The 24,280-nt window shown below is 36.0% G+C and overlaps 2 protein-coding genes across 2 annotated transcripts; both read left to right on the forward strand.

Annotated features, from left to right (window-relative positions):
* Positions 1–7,171: 7,171 nt before the first annotated feature.
* LOC146135169 (uncharacterized) lies at positions 7,172–13,964 on the forward strand. Its single transcript, XM_083395697.1, has 7 exons — positions 7,172–7,259; positions 8,846–8,941; positions 9,424–9,548; positions 11,960–12,055; positions 13,235–13,314; positions 13,653–13,778; positions 13,955–13,964. The coding sequence occupies exons 1-7, from the start codon at positions 7,172–7,174 to the stop codon at positions 13,962–13,964; spliced, it is 621 nt and encodes a 206-aa protein (XP_083251823.1).
* Positions 13,965–14,158: 194 nt separating this feature from the next.
* On the forward strand, positions 14,159–16,053 carry LOC146135170 (glycoprotein 3-alpha-L-fucosyltransferase A-like). Its single transcript, XM_083395888.1, has 2 exons — positions 14,159–14,244; positions 14,491–16,053. The coding sequence occupies exons 1-2, from the start codon at positions 14,201–14,203 to the stop codon at positions 15,188–15,190; spliced, it is 744 nt and encodes a 247-aa protein (XP_083252014.1). The 5' UTR covers positions 14,159–14,200; the 3' UTR covers positions 15,191–16,053.
* The last annotated feature ends 8,227 nt before the right edge of the window (positions 16,054–24,280 follow it).

The raw sequence follows: 24,280 nt of genomic DNA on the forward strand, positions 1-24,280 counted from the left end.
TTAACAATTCATTACTCCCAAAAAAATCACAATTTGTATAAGCATCGTTTATGAGCTTAATTATTGTTTTCTGTAAGATGTGTAATAAACCATGGATACTTTTGCACTCCAAAAAGCTGTAGTTATTTTCAGCTTATTTAGTTTGGTCGATTATTGGGTTAGTAAACCCAAAAGTATTATCAGAAAGAATTATAAACATTTGAATTTTCTGAAAAGTAATACATGTTTACGTTCTTATTTTAGTAGCAATAGTGATCTTATGATGCGCAGCTTTCATGAATGTTCAAAACTCGACATTATAATCCGTTACCGATATTTTATTTATATAAAACGTCTTTCGATTCTGCCCGATGCCAAATGTTATTCCTGAGCTCATGCAAGCAAATAAATTAACACTTTGAGGTCGAATTTTTGTTTGGATGGCAAATCATGGATGACAAGTGGCAAGAGTTTTACAGATTTACAGAGTTTTTGACTGCGTTGTAAACAAGCCGTCTTTAAATTTTGGAGTCAAAGTGTTCAACTTGCCTGGTGTGAAGTTAACTTTCTGTCCTACTGCAGCAGCATTTGACAAATAATGGTCAGCTTAAAAAACGAACTAGGGTATTTAAACACTCTTTTGCAAGTAACCATCCAAAATCACCAATAACAAGAAAACCCTTGTTATACTTCTTCATAACAGCGATCTTCTGCCGGCAAATAAGGCAATAACTAGTACCTCTGACCGAGGTGACAAAATATAACTCCTCCCACTTATCTTGAAAAACTTTTCTTTCGTCTGTGATTTTTCTCATTTTTGAAGCAAAAGACAAGTGTAATTTATCTTTTTAAACTATAGCCATTTATATAATACTAGGCTAGCCGCTACCCTACAACTCAACAATTAATTTATACTTTATGAGATGACCAATTACACCAACACCTGACTGGCGCGCTTTCCAGCGTTATTGTGACAAATGAACAAAGTTGAATAGGCAATGTGACGTAATACTATATCTTTTACCGCATAAATGGTAGCGTTTGAAAGTGATACGACAGTGAAGTTTGGTGAGTATAGTTTCAGTTTTTTGAAGCAATTTTAGAGTGAATTTTAACTTTCAAATCTGATAAAAAAGATACGTGGCGCTTAAATATTGTCAATACTTGAAAATTCAAAATTTCTACACGGGCCGCACAAAATGTTCTCGCGGACCGCGTGTTAGAGACCCTTGCTTTAAATTAACAAAACCTCCTGGACTGACAGCAGTTTACGTTCCAACCACCTTCGCTGCACACCAATGCCCGTACGAATCATAGTCAACATTGTGGTTCGACAGACAGCAGGGTTAAGCAAATTGTTGTAAGAAAGGTGTTGTGACCATACACTATATATTTAGTTAGCATTTTAATCTAGGTGAAAGCAATAAAAGAACTCCGCAAAAGAAAGAATAGTTGTGTTTTTTAACCCTGTTAGTGTGTTACACCGAGAATAACTAGCCCAAATGTAGTTCTTTAAGTTGTTTATAAAAAACTTTAAAAGTACGAGCTACCACCGAATAATGGATAAACAACGCAGAATAACCTAAACAGGTATATTTAAATGAACTTTAAACTAAAACATTCGCCATGGCTAACACTAGTTTTGTTGGTCGTCATTTAAAGATAACCACTTATATTATTGCAAACGTTACCCTTCTCTAAATGGCTAGAAAAGCCGTTGGGAATATCTATAGGCAGGTTAAAAATGGACCCCTTGTTTTGAAGTATAATTATTACAGCGCTTAACAAGAGTCTATCTCATATAGGCAGCTTTTTATATAGATATATAGATTACTTTTTTCGACCCCAGCAACTATAGAACGCAGTATAAAGTTTAAAAAGAAAGCTTAAGTATATAGCGTTGTTTGGTCCAAGATGCAGCAAAATACCGTAAGGCGTAAGTTATATCGAGTTAACTGCTTTCGTGCTCATTTGTTGTAGATTAACGTTAAGTCACCGATCTTGAACCCTAAGTCAACAACCAAGAGTGCATTTTCCTTATTATGGCTCTGTTTAGGTTGTTAAGATTTACCCAATAAATCTCAATGGTTATAAGTGCAAAAAGTATTGGAAATGCGTAATTGTCGAATTCACTGCGTTAACACTCAGTTTTTTTTGCATTTGTTAAGATTAACTCTTTGCTTTCACCAATAAATGTGCCAACTTTAAGATAAATACCATTTAGGCATTCTGGTATCTTCATAAGGTTTCGTTATTGATTATTATGAAAAAAACACCTTAGTACGTTCATAGATAACATTCACTAGGTATTAGGCTACTTTAAAACCGGGTTGGTAAAATGCGGTAAAAATATTATTGTTTGCATTATCTTTTTGCACCAAATATCATTTGTTTCATAATCTTTTCATAAAAGCCCCCTATAAAGCAGTTTTTTTTTCTAATATACGTGTATATTAAATGAAAGTGTAGAAGTTAGAAGCATTCCACTGCCTTCCCGCCACAGATCAATGGCGTTGAATGCTTGCCCATAATCATGCCAGTGACATTTTGCGTGGATTAGTGCCGACCCAGCGAATATACCAAAAATGTCGTTTTGGGCGCCTATAATCGGCCTGTTTTGCCGTAGAATTTTAGCGGAAAAAATTTTGGCGTAACTCTTTGGCGACCACAAATTATGGCAATACAGTCAGGCACAGGTTTAGGTGAACTTAACAGTCATTTTCAAAACCCTTAGCGATTTTTCATAATACAATTGAGTAAAACTATTTTTTTCGTATTTTAGAAAAAATTAGGTAAGGCCACGATTTAAATCAGCGTTTCCCAACCTTTTTTTGTGGCCACCCAAATACTAAGCCTAAGTACATCAGCAAAACTTTAGCCATCCGACTATATTTCACAACTTTTTTGTAAAGCGAAAGAAAACATCAAACATCAGCGTAAATAAATTCGAATTTAATTGATATGAGTCATATATAATATGCATAGTATTCATATTGCACGACCATTATTATTGTAATGGAGAAATCTTGCTCCGAACCTATCTCAATAAATCAAACCATGAAAACTACTGCAGTTGGCCACAAAACCAAATTAAACAACGACCTAGTTTTGTGTTCGACCCATGGCTTGAGAAACACTGATTTAAAATTGTATTTTTAATAAGCGACCAATACAATATTGGTATAAATGAGAACAAAGTACTAAGATCTGGAGTAAATAACTTCTTGGGCAGTAAGACCAACAACTACGACGAATGGTAAGTGTTTCATAACTATGTGAAAGGCTTTATAGAATCCAAAACCATTGGCAGCAGATATTTTTTGTCAATTACTGTTACGCTGACGTGTATATAAACAACAAAACTTAAAGGTAAAAAACCAGAATAAAACCAGGATACGGTGTTTTTTAAATAAATATATATTTCACCTGCACTGGCATTGTCGGTAAGGAACGAAAATTGTTTGATTCTGATTTTACCTGGGTTTTTAAACTTAGGGTTTTATTGTTTCATACCTATGTAAAGGGGTGGGTTTCGTTTCATTTTCTGCCCTTAACGAAGTAAAGTCACGTGCAACTTAAAATCTACTGGCGCCGGAAGTCATTAACCAACGAGTACAATAAAAGTTTGCGGAAATAAAGGGACACCACGCAGTCACATTTTGACTGAATGGAAAAAAAGTTTGACACTTATAATAGGTAGTTTAAAACGCTTAGCGTATTTAAATTTTTAACCAATAACCATCGTTGTTTAAACTTTCAGATGGCTACATTTTGATATGTAATTGTTTGAACTGCATTTAGAATAAAATCTTTTTAAGTTTAAATATTGTTGCGTTCTAAATCGTGTTTAAAAAATAAATCCGGCCCAACGTTTTAATTCTTTCGCTCGGCAAATACTTTCCTACAAAAAATCTCAAAATGGGGTTATTTACATATTTTTTTGAAGAAATATTTGTCGGATGAAAATCCAAGCTATTCTGTGTTTAAGTTACTGTTCAAGTGCAGTACTGACACCACACAATGCGCATTTGATTAGATGGGAAAAGCCTATTTTGCATTATATTTTCATCTTTGATAAAATAAACCTTAATAAAAGCATTCAATGAAACATGTACACACACATATATGTACATGTTAACCACTGAGATCTAGCCCTTCTGGTATAGTACTGTGGACCCCCTTATATGACGTAGCTTGTACCAACAGATCGAGCAAGCATTGGCGTTTGGTTGTTTCTCGACTCGTTCTTCTCTGAGCCTGCATAGCTCAGTTGGTAGAGCGACGATCCCGGTTGGCCGAGGTCATGAGTTCGAACCTCACTGCAGGCTGGTTGTTTTTCTAGTCTGCTTTGCTTGCATCATTGATCGACAGATTCGGTGAAGAGTCTGCAATGGCTTTCGGTGTCTTAAAGCATATGCGACATTTTTTAGGGTAAACATTTGTCCAGATTTACTGCAAGGCTTTCTTTTAATTTGTAACCGAAATATTTCAACATTGCTTCCTATTAAGTATAAAGGACGATTTCCTTTACATCAGCAGTGTTAATTAAACTGTTTGAAACTCCAGTTATTATCTTTTGGGTTGATTCGCGGGTCTAGAACGTTTTTTTTTCAATTTTTACAACGTTCTCTCCAAATACAGCTTGATTGTGCAACACACAGTTGAAATTAACCTCAAAATTCGTTGTTTGCAAGGTTTTCCGAAATTCAAAAAAGATTTCGGAAGCAAAACGAAGACGAAATAGCTCGCGAAACAGTGAGTTAGAGCAGGGTTTCCCAAACTGTGGTCCGCGGCGATATGACAAGAAAGTAAAAAGTTACACAAATGCGTTGTACAGCAGGGGTCGACAACGAATGTAATTTATCCGACCCGCAGCCTCTTTGACAAACTAGACACGAGTCCTTTTCTCATATACTTTTTGACCATTTTAACTATGTAAGTGCGAAAAGTTTTCGCGCTTTGCGTTAACGATCTTTATACGTCAGGTTTGTTTACGATATAATGCTGTCATTTGAGCTAGATTAGCACTTCTTGCGCTGTGGAAGACTGACTGACTGACAAGTGCCAAAGTGCGTCGCGTACAAACGGAAAACGTATTAAAACATATTGAACATACATTTTTTATTATTTTTTTTAATGTAATACAAAGTTGAAAGAAATTTGAAAAAAATACCGGATTTTTACGTTTACAATTTTTTAGAGTGGTTAGGGTGGGGCTGCAAAGAACGTTACTTTATTAATAATAATTTGGGTGGAATACTTAGAGAATCGTTTTTACTGAGTGTATTTTTGCACAAAACTAAAACATTGAGTCGCAAAAGGGATATTTTGTTGCCAAAAGTGTTAAAATAGGCCTTGCCTATGTACATAAAATAAAAACTTTGAGTAGCTCTAGACTACCAAACCATAGGAAACCGGCGACTATTAACGCGTATCATAACGAAACAATTGGTTTATCGTCGTGTGAAAAAAAATCGCGTAATATATCATAGACAGCACTGTGTTAGTTCAAAAACGTGTATTCAAAACCTTTCGTGGTTTATTTTCAGCTGTTTGGCCGAAATGCGCCAGCTGGTATTGATTTGCGTGTGAATGAAACGCAACTTTTTTGTTTTGGCAACTATAAATCTATATAGTGCAGTGGTTCTCGACCTTTTACATACCATGGCCCCTTCAATCAACCGCTATTTAAAACTCAATACACCCGAAGAAAAACAGCACCCGAAACTGGTCAATATACAAAAAAAATAATCAACTATACACTTATGTCGTTGGCTCTGCTCATTACTTGCATTAATGTGCGTGTGTGTTTTGAATAGATATATTTTACCCATTGAAATTTAAAATTACCCCAAAGGTACGAATGCCCACCACTTAATAAGCTTTGCTTTAGTCATTAAAGTACTAATGTTTAGTGTGACATAATAAGAATATCAAAGCCCATACAGAAGTAGGTATCATTTTGCTTCTGCATGGGTTTTGATATTCTTATTACGTCTTACTACAACCTCCAACCATTATGCTCCAATGTTTAGTGCGTTTCAAGGAAGTAGAAACACATGAGGAAATTTCTATAGTGCAGACACATGCGCTTTGTGTGCAAGCACCCACGCCATCATTTGCTTCCGTTATCAGCAGATGTCTGCCGAGACAAAGTTTGTAAACGATGTGTTAACGAGTTATTATCAGATGGAGTTTTTAGAATATTTACATAGGATAGTACAGAATATAAACTTATTTCTTTATTTTGTTAGTTGATAACCGATCGCAGTTTAATTTTAAACTTCCAAGTGGCTACATTTTGAGGAGTGATTCTTTAAACTGATTTATTTAACTTTCCACTTGTTGCGTTCAAAACTGTGTTGAAATGTGACTTAAAAACGTATTTATTTTCATGACCTTTTTCGAATATCAATAGAGCAAAATAAGACCAAGGACTTTTGACTAAACATACCAAGGGCTACCAAACTACGGCCCACTGGATAGATTCGGCCCGCTAGTAAAATTCCTCTAGCTCGCGGCAAATTTACTTAATAATCTCAAAATAGGGTTATTAATGCTCAGTTGACGGAAATGTTTTTTTAGATGCAAATTCAAGCTAAATCTATCTTTCTTTCGTTTATTTAACATCAATTCAAATATGGTAAAATAATTTTTTTTATTCCACCGCGATCTTCAATCCAATTACATGATCCAGTCCTTCCAGTGTTTAGATTAGAACCTTAAAAAATGATTTTCAATCCCCGGATGCGTAGTCGGGCTCGGATTCGGAACTCGAAGGAGTCGGTTAATTTGGCTGAAGTCGGACTCGGGACTCGGGAATGGAATAAGTCCATATATGACTACCTGAGTCCCAAGTCCGACGTGCGCATGCGCAGTACCGTATTTCGAAACTGAAAAGGACGCAAATCATAAACTGAAAAGGTGGAATAGAATGTGGAGAAATATTTTTCAACCATGTATTGTGGGATATGAATTATATGACACTCTTATGCATGGATTGCCAAATATCCAGCTTTTTTCAGTTACGTAAATGGGTGAAATAGATGCTGTCAGGCTCAGCTTGATTTGAGACTCGACGCAATCGCACGTTTGGCCGGGTTCGGGCTGTTTTGCGCTAATGGCAGTATTTGTAATGAATTAAGATTTTTTATATTTACCTTATCAGGTGTTTTTCCTTACTTAAAACGCAATGAAGCACAAATGGAGGTACGCTGTTGGAATGGGCCTGCTCTGCTGCTTCGGAATTCTAACTGTGTTTATGTACGCAAAGGCAGCCGGTGAGTAAAGTCGTGATTTAATTTGCTGACATTAACTAAAACGCTCCGTACATTGTAACCTTAGGCGTTTTCAATGGAACACACAATGAGTCCTACAAAGCAGTAATATAAACGGGATTATATATGATAACAGGGGTCGGCAACCCCTGGCACGCGAGATGGTTTTTCAGGACACGCGAAATGATTAAGAAAGTGCAACCATTACATCACTTCCACCACATCATTTCCATTATCATTACATAACTAACCCCAGCGTTAACTAGATATTTGCACACATATTTTAAAATTATTCAAAAACTGGCACACTTCATGCGAAACGTTGATCTATAATACCATAGTAATACGACCAGGGGTGGGCAGCATTTTTCTAGTCGCGACCCAAAACCAACCTCAGAAAGGTATCTGCGGACTTTAAGTTTTAACTGTGTAGAGTTTGTGCATTTTATTATAACCGCAACGACTGTTAATCAGACATAAAACTAGGGTATTGAAAAACAATTGGCAATGACCTCGTGTGCAGTTTGTAAAATAGGTCGCGCGTCAAGCTGATACATGTAAGTTATATGTTTACAACACTGTTGGCTTACCAACCCGGGAACAAAAACTAACTAATTATACCAAGCAATCCAGCTGTTTACCATTGCTGCCAATGTCGTTAAAAACATATAAATGAAAATGAGTTTTAAGTATTGGATGGCATAAAATATCGGAGTTTATTTGAAACTAGATGTTACGTGTTTATCAACACTTAAACACCCAAATTAATTAATTGCCATAAGCCAAATCTTAGAGTTCATTAAGTGATTTTACGATGTGATAAATAAGGTTTTAGATTACGCGTTTCAGCTTTCGTTTGCCAAATATGTTCTTCAGTTACATAATATCATATTTGATGATGCAAAGTTTTCCGTATTGTTGTATGTAAATTCCTGAGTTTTCCTGCTTCAGTTCGCCTCGTTTCAAACTTGACATGTAACCTTTAATCTCGTAATCTATAACTGTCAGTCTTGCGGGCGGTTTTCTCACGTTCTGCAAAACAAGCCACTTGTTTCGCTGGCGTCTGACTCCCGCTGCAAATTGGCCTTAGAATGGCCGCTGTAATGCCTAGCCATGTTTTCAGAGTGCCGGCCAGTCTTATTGGCCAAATATGACGTAACTTTCGTGTTCTTTTTCTTCCTACGTATTGGCTATATACATGTCGTTTCTTAGCGGCTTTGAGCTTTTTTCTAGAGAAGTCGTTTGCGAAGTCTTAGCCGACAGTCGCTGCAATAGGCGGTGGCTGTCTGTCTCACATTAACTTGAAAATAACGTTCACTAATGCTATTTGATAACGTTTTAATTCGTTGTAACAATATACTTTTGATTGGAATTTTAGTTGTGGTTATGACAGGTAGCATATCTGACCAGAAACCTTTGCAAACAACAAGAACTCGCGCGGTTGCGACCCGCCGGGCAACTGTATGGGGTCAGGGGCCAGGCCCCAGTGCGCAGTTCGCGGCGGGGGCGCAACACTAGATCTCTAAAGCTTTGTGTATATTAATAAAATTCGATATTACATAAATATTATTTTTCTTTTTGTGTTGCAGAAAACCTGATATTTCTGAAAAACCAACTGCAGCGTGACAGTAAAGTGATTAAAGCTACAAGGAAAGTTGACTCAAATCATCACGATTACCAAACAAGTAAGAACGCTGTAACCAAAAGGTTCTCGGTTGTATAGAGTATTAGGCCATGTTCCCTAATAAACTTACTGAGAAAATTTTGTTTGAGCAAGATAAAGTGAGCTGAGATAATCCCAAACGAATTATAAACTTTATGAACTCAAGAAATTAGTATATGAAATGCTATTGTAGCGTTTAGCAAAATACTAACAAAGTAAACATTTCGTTTACACAGTTTCTACTTGTTTTCAAGTGTATTATGTTTAAATACTGATTTCTGGTTTATTATTGAATCTTGATATATCTCTGGTCCTAAAGTGCGCGAAAATACTATAGTATTTGTAGGGACGGCTCCAGAATTAGTTAGGAAGATATAGCCTGCCCTCCCCCCCCCCTTTTTGATACAACCCTGAGTGTTTTTCAGCCCTTTATAGAAAAAAAGTTTGCAATTTCTAGTCGAAGAAGAAAAAATTAACTGTTTCTTTACAACCGCCCTTGTACAGAAACAACAAAAACAGCTACAAGAAAACCAACAACTAATGCACCAACAGCTAAAACAACAATAATAACAACAAAGCTATCTTCCAACAAAGCTACAACACAGCAGGCGCACAAACCGAGCTTAAAAGTAGGTGGAAATAAAGTTTAATTTTGAATTATGTTTTTTCTTTGTTTGTTAGGTTTATTTTTATAATTATAAAGAGATTGCAAAAACCTAAATACTTGGTTTCATGATAAGTTTATGGCTGCTCGTTAATGCCAGTAAGGGTTTACAATACCCTATATAAAAAAATATGTTGGTCGATAAACGTTTTCGTTTAAGCCAGTGTTTCTTAACCTTTTTTACTTGGGGGCGCACCTAGAAACATTTGAAAAGGAGGCGGCGCACTTTGCGAGCGAAGCGAGCGCGAAACTTTTAGGGTGTAGGCCTCGTACCTGTATTTTTCTTAAATTGCTTGCAATTTTTTATTATATAGGCTTTATAGTTGCATATCTTTAAAGAGACTCCAGCCTTGAGACCAAAAGAAGAACAACATCAATTTCGGAATAAAACAAAGTTAGGAATAAGGCGTACATAAGACTAAAACCTAATGGTCGTAAATATGACGAAATCGGAATCAGACCTAAATGGCCAAAATAAGGCTTATATAACCTTTTATCTAACCCCAAACACCATCCATAACTATCACTAACTCTCCGAATATTTTCAACCCTAACCCAATTCCTAGCACCGCTAACTACCCGCCCATAAGCCCAAACGGGGGCAAATAACCCGGGGCCAAAATAGCGGCGTCCAAATGCCGACAGCAAACAGCCAAGGCCAAACAGGTGTCCCCCAATCATTCCATACCCTTTCCCTACAGTCTTGGGCGTAATTTTGTCTATTTAAGTCTTAATCCAATTAACTTGGGGCTTAATTCGACATGCTTAGGTCTTATCTAGACTATTTTAGATCTTATTCTGTCGTGGTAATTATGCGAATTTGGCGTTATTATGTCGGTGGTCTTAGTACTATGGTATTAGGCTATAGATTATCTCATTTGATGTTGTTGCTTTGTAGGTCTTATTGTGTTTTCTACTTAAAAGTACTGCGGAATCAATGAGCTAAGCTTAAAACAAAAGTAAAAATACGTGTCTTATATATTAAATTAGTTTTTCCATTTGCTCGCGGCGCACTTGGCAGCCTTCCATGGCGCACCAGTGCGCCGCGGCGCACCGGTTGAGAAGCGCTGGTTTAAGCTAACAAACGGCACAACGTACAGCATATTTGCACAACTAATGGAAAACAAATGCTATAATTAGTGTACTTAGCCTAATAGCTAATCCAAAGTCAACCTCAATGTTTCTTGACAAAACCGTTTGTGCAGATAAGATAAGAACGAGCTCTTAATGGAAAATAGAATTTTCGCGGGACACAACTTAGCAACATACAGGGACGGATTCTGAATTTTCGATTGTAGGGGCATTAATATGTTTAGGGATGACGTCACAAAGTTACGTCAGAATGTTAATTCATGACAAAGTCAATCTTTACACTCCCTGCTGTTTTCCAGCTATCTCGCGCGCAAATCAGCAGATAAAATAAAAATAAATCCTGTCTAATCACGCGAATAGTCAAAAAGTTGCCTGTAATTGGTTTTATTTTATAAATAGACCTAAAGTCCGTATAATAAGATTCATAAAACAGACTAAACATCGCATTAAAAGTTTCACCCCTACAAGATTTTTCAGAAGGTAATTCACTAGAAAGTCACAATAAACAGAACTGAAACAGCACACATCCACTCTACACAACGTGGGCAGTTATAATTGGATTTATTCCACTCTAATCGTACACAAAAAGTTGTAAGAGTTGAGCAAAAATCAGATTCTTAAAGATTCTCAAATATCTCTCGGCACCGTTGGGCATTAGAAATGGCACCCCGTGGTTCCGCGGCATGAGAACCACTGATTTAGAACGACATGACCGTAGTATATATGTTACGCAACACGAGCCGTAATTTCATAAGCAAAAAGGCATTAAAAGTTTAAATTACCATTTCTAAAATCATATCTTATCATAATATAATTAGCTTACAGCACAAACGCTCGCAGTAAGCGTCATCGCTTAACAAACCGAGGATCGCACTACGAGTCTTTGGGTAGGGCAATAAAGTTATAACAATTTTACCCCAAATGAATGATCTACTATCTATTCCTTTCAACATGCAGATGGTAATCTAAAGTAAAGGTTGTTATTGTGCTTAGTGGTAAAATTTTCTTGCACTTATTCAACAATACAGTATTTAAAGCACTAGAGGACAGTAAACGGCATCCTCATCAAAATTATAGAAGCCTTGAAATTCTCAATACGTCAACAAGTACATGCCGAAGCAGATAACTGTTTTAACATAATAGTTAAAACTTGATAATCGCGCAAGATTTAATAAATAATAGAGCGCAAATAAAAATTGAGCCTTTGAAGCATGACCAACACAAAACTCCGTTTTTATTTGCGAATATCACCTTAAATTGAACGCTCGATATTTTTGTACTTAGCGCATTCTGATCTGGGATGACATCTGGTGGTTCAAACAGACAGCGGTTGAAGGACCGACTTGTGGTTTCTGCCCACTCTCTCGCAACAGAAGTTTGGTGAGACTGCAAAATGTCCAGTTTACACAAGATATTGTATTAAAAAGCTTATACAAAGAAACCAAATATCTCTCAGCCACATTGTAAAAAAATCTTATAGTTATAAAACGATTTCCTTTGCTTGTTTATTTTAAACTTAATCCCCATAGTCTCCCTTAAACGACATTCCTTTACGAGTAATTATTTCCTCGAGATTCTTTAAATAAACTCTTAAAGTTTAACTACTTTTTTGTAAGTTTTGCCTTCGAAAAGACATCGGTCAGCTCAATCAAGATTTTCGTGCATGCAAGGCACTACATTATGTCACCTTTCGCTTTGGCAAACAAATAGCTACAGCGACTTCAAATGAAAGCGGTAATCTATTCAAAAGTCGGATTTCTTAAATGGTGCTTACATAGGGCAAATGAAGGGTGTATTAAGTGGCTGGTTCAGATTACGACTGCTTACGTCGCATGAAAAGGTAAACTAGATCGATATCATCTTGATAAAGACGTTTTACGAACTTATATTTTCACTTAATGTAATAATACGATTTTATCAAATGTGTCACATAACTGAACATGACACAAGTTCGTATCGAAACGTTTAAAATAATGTCGATCTACCGGACTTCAGTTATTTTACAAAACGATTCGACTGTGACTTGAATTATTTCAAAATGGCATGCTTCCAACATTGTCAATCTTACGGAATTTAGTGGAAATTTTAGGGACTGTAATGCAACAAAAATATAGACAAAAAACGCCTAAGCCCTAAGGCTATCCCCTCATTAAACATTGGAGTTAAAATTGCACAATACCTGGTCCGGTGTGTCTTTTTTTTTGGTCCGGTGTGGTGCACCGGTTTTATTTAAAAATTTATTTATATACGGATATTTGTAAAAAGTAACGAGTATGGAATCTGGTGTTATACTAAGTTCGAATTATGCCACAGACTGATTGGACTTTATACTATGTTTGAATCGCTACAATCGAAAATCTAAGTTGATATTGCAAACGTTCATAATCTCTATTGACCAATGAGTAGTGTTTTTACTAAAGGTGTACGACAAAGGACTGGGACTCAACTTGCCTTTTAATCAAAATGACTTTACTTGGACTTAAGTTAGTTTACAAATGACTTAACTGGGGCTTGAGTCGTTTTAAAATGACTTGTTTACAACATTCTTTTTTACTGAAGGTGTACGACAAGGACACAGCAGCCGTGGTCATAAACGCCTGGTCGAGAGCTCCATCTGATCCGCCGGTTGGCAAAGAAAGGTTGTTATGTTGATAAGTTTGTTATATACGGAGTTATTTCAGTCTTATCGAATATTTTAGCGTTTAAATTGCTAATAAGCTTTGGACTGACAAACGTTATTCTTTAAATTGAAAAGGTAGAAGAGATACTGAAATATGTATAATTATCGTTGGACTGTGCCAGGGGTAAAAACTACGGCACCTCGGGCTATTTAATCTGCTCGGAGCTTAACTCCCATGAAATTAGAATATTTGTGTCCCATAACATAACCTCATGATTTGAATTTTTAACTGAAGGAAAAAGGTTCTCCAATATTGGCTTTATTTCTACATCTTACGACTAATTTTTTTCTCGACAGGCGTCCAGACCAACTCTTCATATTTTGGGCATCAGAGAGCCAGAGTAAGACGCAGTTCTTTGGCGATTACAAGGTCAACCTGAGACTCTATCCACCTAACTTCTTCAACGCCACTTTTACCTTCAGGTTTGTCTCCGCAAAACATATTTTGATTAGCCAATTAACAAACTAAGCGTCTAAGCAGAAGTTATCTACTTTTACACTTTTCATAACCCAGTAGGTTACTACAAACTTTGATACAAATAAACAGCCGTAGAAAATATATGTCCCCATATTTACCTATAGCCTTTATTTTATTTTAGGGTTCGTTAACGGCAATGATAATTAAATAGAAATACAAATAATTGGTAAAAGTTTTGATTTTAAGGCTAAACCATTACAAATAAAGTAAAGTATCGCAATTCGTTTTGTGGTAAAATGATGTTAAATTTTGTTATAGGCGCTTTTTAGCCTAACTAGTTTACATTTTCAGGAGTACTTGTTATGTTTACAATTTCAGAAGGGACTCTACGTTCTACGGTCCTACAGCTCGTCTTGATCTTGTTAACATGATAAGGTCTGGATGGCACGGGGTAGAACGAAATCTAACAAGGTAGGCAAAGTTATTTACTCACAATACGGATTTCTCACTATTTTTGCTGTAAGTCCCAGTAAAGTCGTAATTCGACCATGTCAATTCCAATTCAAGTCCATGTCATACAAAATTTAATGTTGCACTATGAAAATTGGTCAACTCATCCAATTATAAGCAATGATTCAACTAAAGGCCGAGTAGATCGACATCATCTTGATAAAGACGTTTCGATACAAACTTCATCTTCAGTAAATGTCTTTCCAGGTTGCTTTCAAAAAAGAACCGCACGGCTCTGTTCGTGGTGAGCAACTGCAACTACGGATCCAACACGATCAAGAGGCTGCAAATCGCGCAGGAAATGGTCGATCTCGGGTTCAAGGTGGATCGCTTCGGTCGCTGCTTTCCCGGGAGCAAATTTCAGCATAAAAAATTTCGCGAGTCTCCGTCATTTTTCCGCGTTGTAGAGACTTACAAGTTTTACCTCTCCTTCGAGAACTCTCTTCACTGCCGCGACTACATCACAGAGAAGTTTCTCTACAATGCTCTTGCATCCGGAGCGATCCCGGTTGCCCACGGAGGCAGGAGGGAAGATTATGCCGCCATTGCTCCTCCTAAATCATACATCCTGGTGGAGGACTTCAACAACACCCAGGAACTCGTAAACTACTTAAACTACTTGGATCGCAATCAAACAGCTTACGCTGAATATTTTGAATGGCGGAAGGGTGATCCCCGGGGGTTCTACCGACAGGGAAAGCCTCTAGGTTTTTGTGCCATATGCAGGACGCTTCATGGTATCGCCTTGAACGATACGCGTCCCTTCGATGAGGTTTACGGGTCTAAGGGGGAGCGTTACCCCCCTAAAACCTCCCCCGGTTTTCGCGGGACCGTGCCCTCGATTCACGAATGGTGGCATGGTGGGGAAAGCCCCGAATGCATGAACGTGACGTGGAATAATAGCTAAATTAATACTAAAAGGGGCAGATAGCAGATTTAGGGATGCTGAGGTACAGAGGTTCTTAAACTGTAAGTCGCGAGTTCCTGATTTTTGTTTCAGTTCCCAAGGGCATCGCACAATGATTCCATTTCGTGTCTGAACTCACAAACTGAGGCAACAAAAGGCTTACCGATATTTTTTAGCTATGACATGTAATTCGATTTTAAAGTTACCAAAAAAATAAAGCAATTGAATAAGAGTTCTGAAACGAACAAGTACATTGGCTTTGGTGTCACTAAAAAATATGCAAGTCCGATATTGTCTATATAACTAATGCTAATTGATTGTGTCAGTACTTGTTCGATAGAAAGGTAGTATAAATTCCTATCCGGTATCGACCTGATTTGTTCCGTTTAGCCCTTGATTTTAAACTAACACAGTTTCTTATCATGTGAAGGCATTTTAAGGAAATCTAACATGGACAACCGGCTCTATATAAGCTTCATATCGTAAACGCAATTTATCTTAAACAACCTTGTTAACACGGCTTCTGTAGGCCTAAGCTAACGTTTTGTTGTAATCTTGTCAATTAAGATGAAAGTTATAAAGTTATTTGTTATAAGATCGGCCCACGGTGTTGTTTCCCAACGTACGTATCATGTATCGGAAATGAACCAAAAGTATCTCACATCCCTAATTTCTTGACAGGCTAATGTTTTTTCTTATAATTTGGTTATCAATTAAATTTTTATTATCATTTGGTTTTCCATGCTAGTCCTTGATTTACGAAACACAAATAATTAGAACTGCTTTAAACCAGGGTTCGGCAACCTTTTGGCCCTGCGGACCGGTTTGAAACGAATTTTTTTCCGTGGACCGGCCTTAAAAAAACAACAAATGTTCATAAAAGTAATGTATTACAACTTTTTTTTTTTTACTTTTTTTTCAATGAACCAATTAAAAATTACAATTCATATGGCCACAACACACTGGTTTATTTTGAACCTCACGAGTGCTTAATGCTAATAGAGATTTTTATTATATTAATCAACCATGGAGTATGTTTAAACGAAAGTTAATGTGTTTTGAATAGAAAACTAGATTTAATTTTAATTTTCACTTATTTCATGTTTTTTCTTTAAATCAAAATTTTAACCTGGCATCCCTGCTACGGACCGGTAACGAACTCCTCGCGGACCGGCGGTTGCCCACCAGTGCTTCAAACACCGAGTCTGAAGCTAGACATATCAGACAGATTACTCAAATCACAAAGACGCTTACTGTCGAATGTGTAGCTGACTTTAGAAAAATAAGTTGCCAACAAATACGGATTGTCATTTAAAATAGGTTTATAAATTTTTTTATGGTTCCATAATTTTGTCTATTTCTTGGGATTTACCAACGTTTTCAAAAAAAACGTAAAGCATTTTTAGACAATTGCTTTTATCCACTGCACACTGTAAACTACGTTTTTGCGCAATTTGCTTCTTTACATTCGCTTGTGTTTTATATTAAACGGTGTTTAATAAAATCGGTTTAAGACTGCTTTTAGATGAAGATAAATTACCAAAAATCGAAAGGGCGTGAAAAAATAATGTTATACAAGCGATATTTTACTTTATTTAAGCGACATTTTAATTTCTAACAAGCCATTCTTGCATAAACCAAGGTTATTGTCTCAATACAAGTCATTCTCAAAAGTTATTATAAAAGGGTGTATCTTTATGAAATCTAAAACAATTAGCAGCAGATTTCTGCTTGTCGATCACTGCTCTACAGACACGTATAGTAACAATAAAATCCAAGGTAAAAAAACGAGTAAAAGCGGGATCAGACATTTTTTAAAGAAATATATATTTCGCCTATACTGGCATCGCAAAAGTTTCTAGAAACCATCCAATATGCTCTGCACAATTTTTCTCTAAAACATATGTCGGAAAAAATAGTTCGATGCCCTATTACGTAACTAATACTGCACTAATTTCACTGAAAACTGTATTTCGCAAAATGAAACAAACAAAACTGTATGTTTTACAATTCAGAGGTACAACCGACAAATTTCATTAAACTGTATCGAGAATAGAAGACATAAATTACCATTTTCCGCTAGTTGTCGTGCAAGAGCAAATACATAGGCCAATAGCAAGTTCCCTATATGGACTTGATTGCAGCTGTATCTTTTCTAATTTTAAATCGTTGTCGACACTTTCGCGTGGGGTTAAATTTTTAATTTTTGTCTTACCACAATACCAAGCTACTTAAACGAAGCACAAAATAAAAAAAAATCCTGTTTTGTTTTCTTCGTTGTATAAAAATTTGTAATTTTTTCTAGTTAAAATAACTTTTCGGGTCTACCGGCCGTCCAGCAAAAAAATGTTCAGAAAATTATTCCAGGTATGAAGAAACAAACTTCGACCTTGACCCGGTAGAGGTCGCCCAAGAGTAAATATTATTTTTTCGGGTAGGCGCTGATTTTCTTAATAGGGATGTCATATACATTTTAATCCGATATCCGATATTTTTGACAAAAATTATCGCGATTCGATCCGATATCAAATGACGTCATCACTATGTTTAAACCAAAATATAATTAATTTTATTAAACGCTCAATATTGCTGTTGGGCAAAAATTTTAAGAAGTTGAATTAGCATCTCGTCGGCAGACGCGCCTACAGCAAGAAACTCGTGAGCGACATCTAGCTGTGGCTGGGCGGCACATTCTACTTATACGTCAGGACCGTTATTCTACTAACTTGGCTACACGGGCTCAGAGGGGAGCAAGTCGCGAAACAACCATAATATCGTTGCCTGCTGTATCCTGTTCGCAAAACTAGTTTGTGGCTTTAATATATTATCAAAGCCATCAAAATTCGAATTTCGCAGTATTCATTTTGAGGCGATTTTGACCGGCGGTAACGGTCTCTCAAATTTCTCGAACTGTCTACAAATTACAGCAATACTTTTTCAACTATGGTTGTTTTCACAGACCAATAAATAGCGTTATTTTAAACAAATGCGAACAAAACATTTCCGAACGGTAACTAAAGTCAACTCCATAAAAACTGGCCAGTGCCAAACAGTTTTATAGATTTCAAAAGGAATTACAACTAAAACAAAGAATTCTTTCGGTAAATGCTTAATTTTAATTTACAGGTGTACTCCAAAAATAAGATTGGACAAAAACATTTACTCGAACAGATTAATTTAAACGTAATTATACACATTCTTCAAATGTTTTTGTATTAGTTTTCATATAAAATCAAGTTTTGCTTTCAAGTTGTTTTGCAGAGAACCCGCTAAACTTAAAGAAGACAACTTATAGTTACTGACGAGCAATGACACACGACAGGTAAATATTTACGCTTGATACAGCAGATTATGTAAGCGTAAACAAGCTGTTTATTTATTGTTATTTAAACAAATGCGAGGGGTATCTTTACAAAATATAAAACTATGTTTTTGAAAAGCCAGCCCAGAAAGTGTTGCTTTTCGGAACTATCTTCTTGTAAACTTTTATTAACTGACATGTTTCGGCTATTCCATAAAAATTGCCTGAATGGTGTCAGCGTTTCGGCAACAGTTTACTCATAAAGTAATTTGTCATCGAAAATACGTCATTTAACTTTTATAGTAGTACAAAACTAGAAATGCTAAAAAAGAGAAACCTAGCCGACTCATTTTATTATTTCAACATTAACCTTTATATTTAATATTAGATTGGGATTCTAAACCGCAGGGCTCCAACCAGATTTTAAAACTCTAATTTTAAAATATTAACAAAAAACAAGCAATATTGTAATAGCCTTAAACAAAGTTTAAGAGACTGGCCAGTGTTTCTTAAACTGGTGAATTATTCACACAAGGGTTTTCTGTAAGGGTGCACCAACGAAGAGTGAAAATAATTCATATTCAGCTCAACTTCCGAGTCCTAATTTCTGGTAAAGATTATCGTTAATTACAAGTCGGGTGGCTACGTTTGTTGCTTTTGTATATTTTTGCATCCTCTTAGCCGTAGATATGGAGGAGGTTTCAATTTTTAACCACAACACACAGCTGAAATAGATGTTGTACAATGTACAAATATAATAAAGCATCCTTATGTATAGTTGGTGTAGAACAGTCATACAGTTTTTGCATTTGGGTGAATGTAAGGCAGTATAAAGTGGTGAACAAGCTAAAAACGTTTTGGGAATCACTACTTTAAGTTAAATTCCCTAAAAAATATATGTTAGCTTTCAGAAATAAACATTAACCTTTGTATTTGATTTGTAGGTTAGGGATTCTAAATTAAATTATTTTGAAAATAGTACAAAAATCAAGCAACTTTGTAACTAAAAGAAAATAGTGCTCCAGATATATTTAAATTAACATCCTTTAAAATTTGTCACCCAACTTTTGACATCTTTCTCAATAATACCAGCTGTTTTAAGGCCAACCATTTGGATAGCGGATTTTAAAGATTAAATTATCGCGATGCGTAATCTCAGCAGCAAGGTTTCGGTGCGAAGCGGAAAAGATAAACCCAACATACTTCCTATCGTATCACCGGGTAGGGGCGTTAAAAAAAATTAGACATGGTACAAAATACGAAATAGCTCTAACTGGTTTAAATCCGCAATGCCGTGAAATTTGTTAAAACTTTGAACAATCGAAATTGAACGGTTCACTTTATCAGTCTGTAGCGGGATTAGGTCGACAAAACACGCGAAATATGGGAAGCACAATTCGACTAAGCAAACATAATCTAACGCGATTTCGCGCAAGACAATAGCGCGTAGATTATGTCGTCACAACATTAGATAACAAAGGAGTCGCGCGTTACGTATCCAGCCACAATTTGGAACAAACTTGTTCGAGGTCTATTCAAACAACTTTGCCCCCCGTGTTAGCGCGCTGATGACGAAACAATGGCCTTTATCAGTTCGATTGTTACCAAGTTGACGCGAAGCTTCGATTTTTTACACAAAGTTTTTACGCCGTTCGTAGATAAGCTTGTTTGTCTGAAACAAATATTTTCTGTAAAATTAACGAAAATATATATTTAACGAAGGATGTGGAATTGTTATTATTACTAAACCGCGGGTTTAACTTTTACGGTTTGATTTTCAACCACCAATTTTCACTTAATATAACCTAATACATTTTCTTCGCAACTTTAATTTATTAATTTCGATTTAAATTTAGCAGCCAACGTAATAGAAGAACTTTTCTGTGTTAAAGCAATTCTATTTACAAATTACGTAAGTTATGCACACTATAAATAGTTAAAGTAGCAAATACCCATTTCAGACAATAGTTTGAATTTCACGCCAAACTGAAAACATAATATCAATTGGTTTCAATAGTTTAAAAGCTAAACAAAAAAAAGTAAATCAAAATATTTACAATAACTTTGATCAAATCAAGGTGACCAAAATATTTTTTCTCGCGCTCTGATTTAATAATCAGGCTGGATTGTAAAATCATTAATTTAATTAAAATTTATCGACAAGAATAATACTTAACTAAAGTCTTAGGTTGTTAAACGTAAGTTGCAGTAGCTTTTTTAGTATTACATCGCAAATGCTTATCTAAATTACGAACAGCGTTTTACCGATGAACGTTCGTACGTTTAATTTGTATAAAAAAAATATTATTTTCCCTATGTCAGCGACAAAAAATACGTTTTATTAAAAAGAGAAGGTATTCGCCAGGAGTTTTTAACAGGATTCTTTACGTTGGTAATAGTTATAAAATCCAAGTGCTTTGGCATGAGAACTGCTAATTCGTAGAAATGAATTAAGGTCTAATTCTCCTTAGGTTATATCGTCAAAAAATAACATTGCCTTCAATTTAACGACGAAGATATCTTATCAAAATTATCTTAAGTGAAGATAATCGCCAAGAATAATATTTAACCCACACTTGACTTCGTCAATCATTTAAAACGCCTTGGCACATAAAGCAGGGGTGTGTCCAGATTTTTGTTTGGAGGTCATGAACATTTTCAGGGATGACGTCACAAAGGTACGTCATGGCGTGACCTCATCAAACAACTGATCTCAAAAGCATCTGCGGTTCTCGAGCAAACTCTTTCCCAAATATAAATAGCGCTTAGCAGACTGACAATAGATTTTCTTTCAACGAACCAAAATGTTGTTAGAATCGGCTATAAGTTAAAAAATGAATTTACATTGAAAAAGTTGCCAAAAAATATAGTTTATGGTCAGATGGTCTGGTGCCCACCCCTAAATCCGCCCCTTGATATGTTGTGACGTAATGTGTACAGTTAGTTCAACAGCTCCACGATAACTCGTTAAATCTACAAAACCTAGAAGGCGCAGGAAACTGAAATGGGGTAAGTTTGAACAGAAGCCCTCCAACGCAGGAAACTCAAGGCTTTGTCGGTAAACTTACGTCACAAAGCACCTGTTAGCCTTATGACGTAACACCCAACAGCGTTGTGACCTCATAAACGCTGTATATGAAGGTGTGCGCAGCGTGATGATTTTTTATCAATGAAAGTAAACTCAGGTGCTGATTTTACTGCCATTCAATTTGCGTTTATGACGTCGAAACAAACGGAAAGTGTGACGTGACAATCGGAAGTGATAGCGGTGAGAAGATTCTTTGGCGGGAAATGACGCGGCTTTGGCGGGAAACTAGAGTTACTACAGTTTGTTTTTGTTGGGAAATGAACTCATTTTACCCAAAACAACCTGAAATACTGTCAATAAATTTGCTGTTGCAACAGAACGGCCTGTTCTTGTTTTAAAGTATAAGCTACAAAGCCCCGAAGTAGTAATTCTCAAACTAGTGAAGAATTGTAAAAGTGATTTAAATAATGAAATCATTATTGTATTGCGTATTTTTATTCTTCCTTGTTTTCAAAGTATTTTATCCCTAATCATATAAAAAACGTAAAATAGTGAACCAGGTAAAAAAGTAGAATCACTTTCCTACAGCAATTTAAAGATCTATAAAATCACTTGGCCTGCATTTGCGAAAAAATACAAAAATGCAGCAAATTTTACAAAAAGCGCCGTTCCTTATTTAAAATAAAAATAATTGCTAAGCTATTAATTGTTTGTAATTGTTTGAATGGGATTAGTGCGAACTTTTAACGGCTGAGTAGCCATAACACTAAATGACGATATAATTGTTGGTCTTACAATAATAGAATAACAAACAAAGCAGCGATTAAAAAATTACTCTTTGCGTGCACAAAGGCCGTAAGAGAAATAGTAAGAAGAAGAATAAATATGAAAACCCATACAAATGTAGGTTGCAATCTGGGAACGTTCACAAAACAGATGGGTTTTATGTCCATTCTCTGTTTTCAAAAAATTAGATTTTACAAAACTTCCAGATTACTGTACAAACAAATCCGATTTACTTTAACAATACAAAACACTGCATATAGCAAAACAGTATAGACTTTCTTGTCTCAGTCAAAATCAGTCACTATAGGTTTATAAAAGAGAAATATATTTCGCCAATCACGGCATCATGAAATTTCTACCACCTGGTTTAAGTGTTTACATTATTTTGTATTCGTTTTTTAGAGACTGATGATGCCATGATTGGCGAAATATATTTCTCTTTTATAAACTAGAACCTATAGTGACCGATTTTGACTGAGACAAGAAAGTCTATACTGTTTTGCTACGATTCGAAGTCATTGTCGTCATTAACGTGCATTAGGGCGAGGAGATATCTTCTTTTTTACATATTCAGTTTTCACTGCATATAGATTATTATTTATAGTAAGGTCATTCAAAAAACTGAATTGCGTCATTGTCCAGAATTATCCCCAACACCACTGATAAAGGCGTGGGCTTACTTAAGTTGTATGAATCGCCCTTCGAACATATTCCGGCATGTTCCGTTTGAAATATGGCGCCGCCGAAGCAAAAATAATATCGGGGTGTAATGTCCCAGACACCTTCTGTATCAGTTCGGGCCTTATAAATACTAGTGTCTGTCGCGTCATAAAACAATGTGGCCTAGGTATTGTTACATCATAAACCCACGGGTATAGGTTTCGTTCAACCTTTGGGCGACAGAAGGACTAGTATTTGAGGCAGTAAAATGGGTTAGAGGTGAATTTTGTGGGCCTATGTGTCTTGATTAGTGATTTTCTTAGCCTTTCATGGTTCGTGACCTCTTCTTACAGATTTTGGTATTTTTCAAATCCTGGTATTTTGATACATCTGTTGCTTTATTCGCAACATTCAAAAAATTTTAAAATCAGACAAAATCTAAGCTAAATAAATTTGGTAAACGACAACTACAAATGCTACGGGTTGTAGCACGAATAAATAAGAAACTTTAAAAATAACACAGCATAGGCCTTAGGGGCAGTTTAATATTTTCTTCACTTTTACCTTGAAATAAAAGTATAAGAAGGCCTCTTTCGATCATCATTTCGAAAAACTACAACCCATTTTGGCATTTCAATAAAAAATCAGTTTCAAAATAATTACAATGGAAACTAAAAAGTAACACTTTCCGGCCTTGAAACCTATACACAGCCACAAGCTTGTATTGAGACGCACAAATAAAATCTTTTAAACAGGGGTTTATCGAACTGGGGTACGTGAGATTGTGTTTTAAGCTTTAAGGTGTACGTACAACACATTTAAACAATCATTAAATACCAAGTTTATTAGATGAAACACATCTTAATTAATAATTTGAACTCATATAGTGATAGAGTGAATTTTCAATTTTTCCTTTTTTTATTATTTTCAAGAAAAAACAAGACAAAGTCTCCAAAAACAATTAATTAAACCAAGATCATCAAAACGAGTAAAGTCCGTAAAAACAAAACAAAAGAAGCAAGAGCAGAAGCAAGAGAGATTATAAAGTTGAAACATGGATACTAAGATTCCATCTCAAGCGTAACTTCTCTTGCGTAAAGTGAGGCCGATTTTGTAAAAAAATCAGAAAGATCACTTTAAAGGAAATATAACCTGGTTTGTGGCAAGCCAAGCAGAACACAGGGCCCTTCTAATTAGGTGCTGTGTGTAGGCAAAATTAAGTGCAAACTTCCGGGGCCGCTGTAAGGTCTCTGGAGTCGTCGGCCATTTTTACGTCATAAACATGCTTATGTTTCCTGTCCGCGCGACTGTGACG

The sequence above is a fragment of the Ascidiella aspersa genome, chromosome 8, assembly GCF_963924565.1.
Source record: "Ascidiella aspersa chromosome 8, kaAscAspe10.2, whole genome shotgun sequence".
In the NCBI taxonomy this organism is placed as follows: Eukaryota; Metazoa; Chordata; class Ascidiacea; order Phlebobranchia; family Ascidiidae; genus Ascidiella; species Ascidiella aspersa.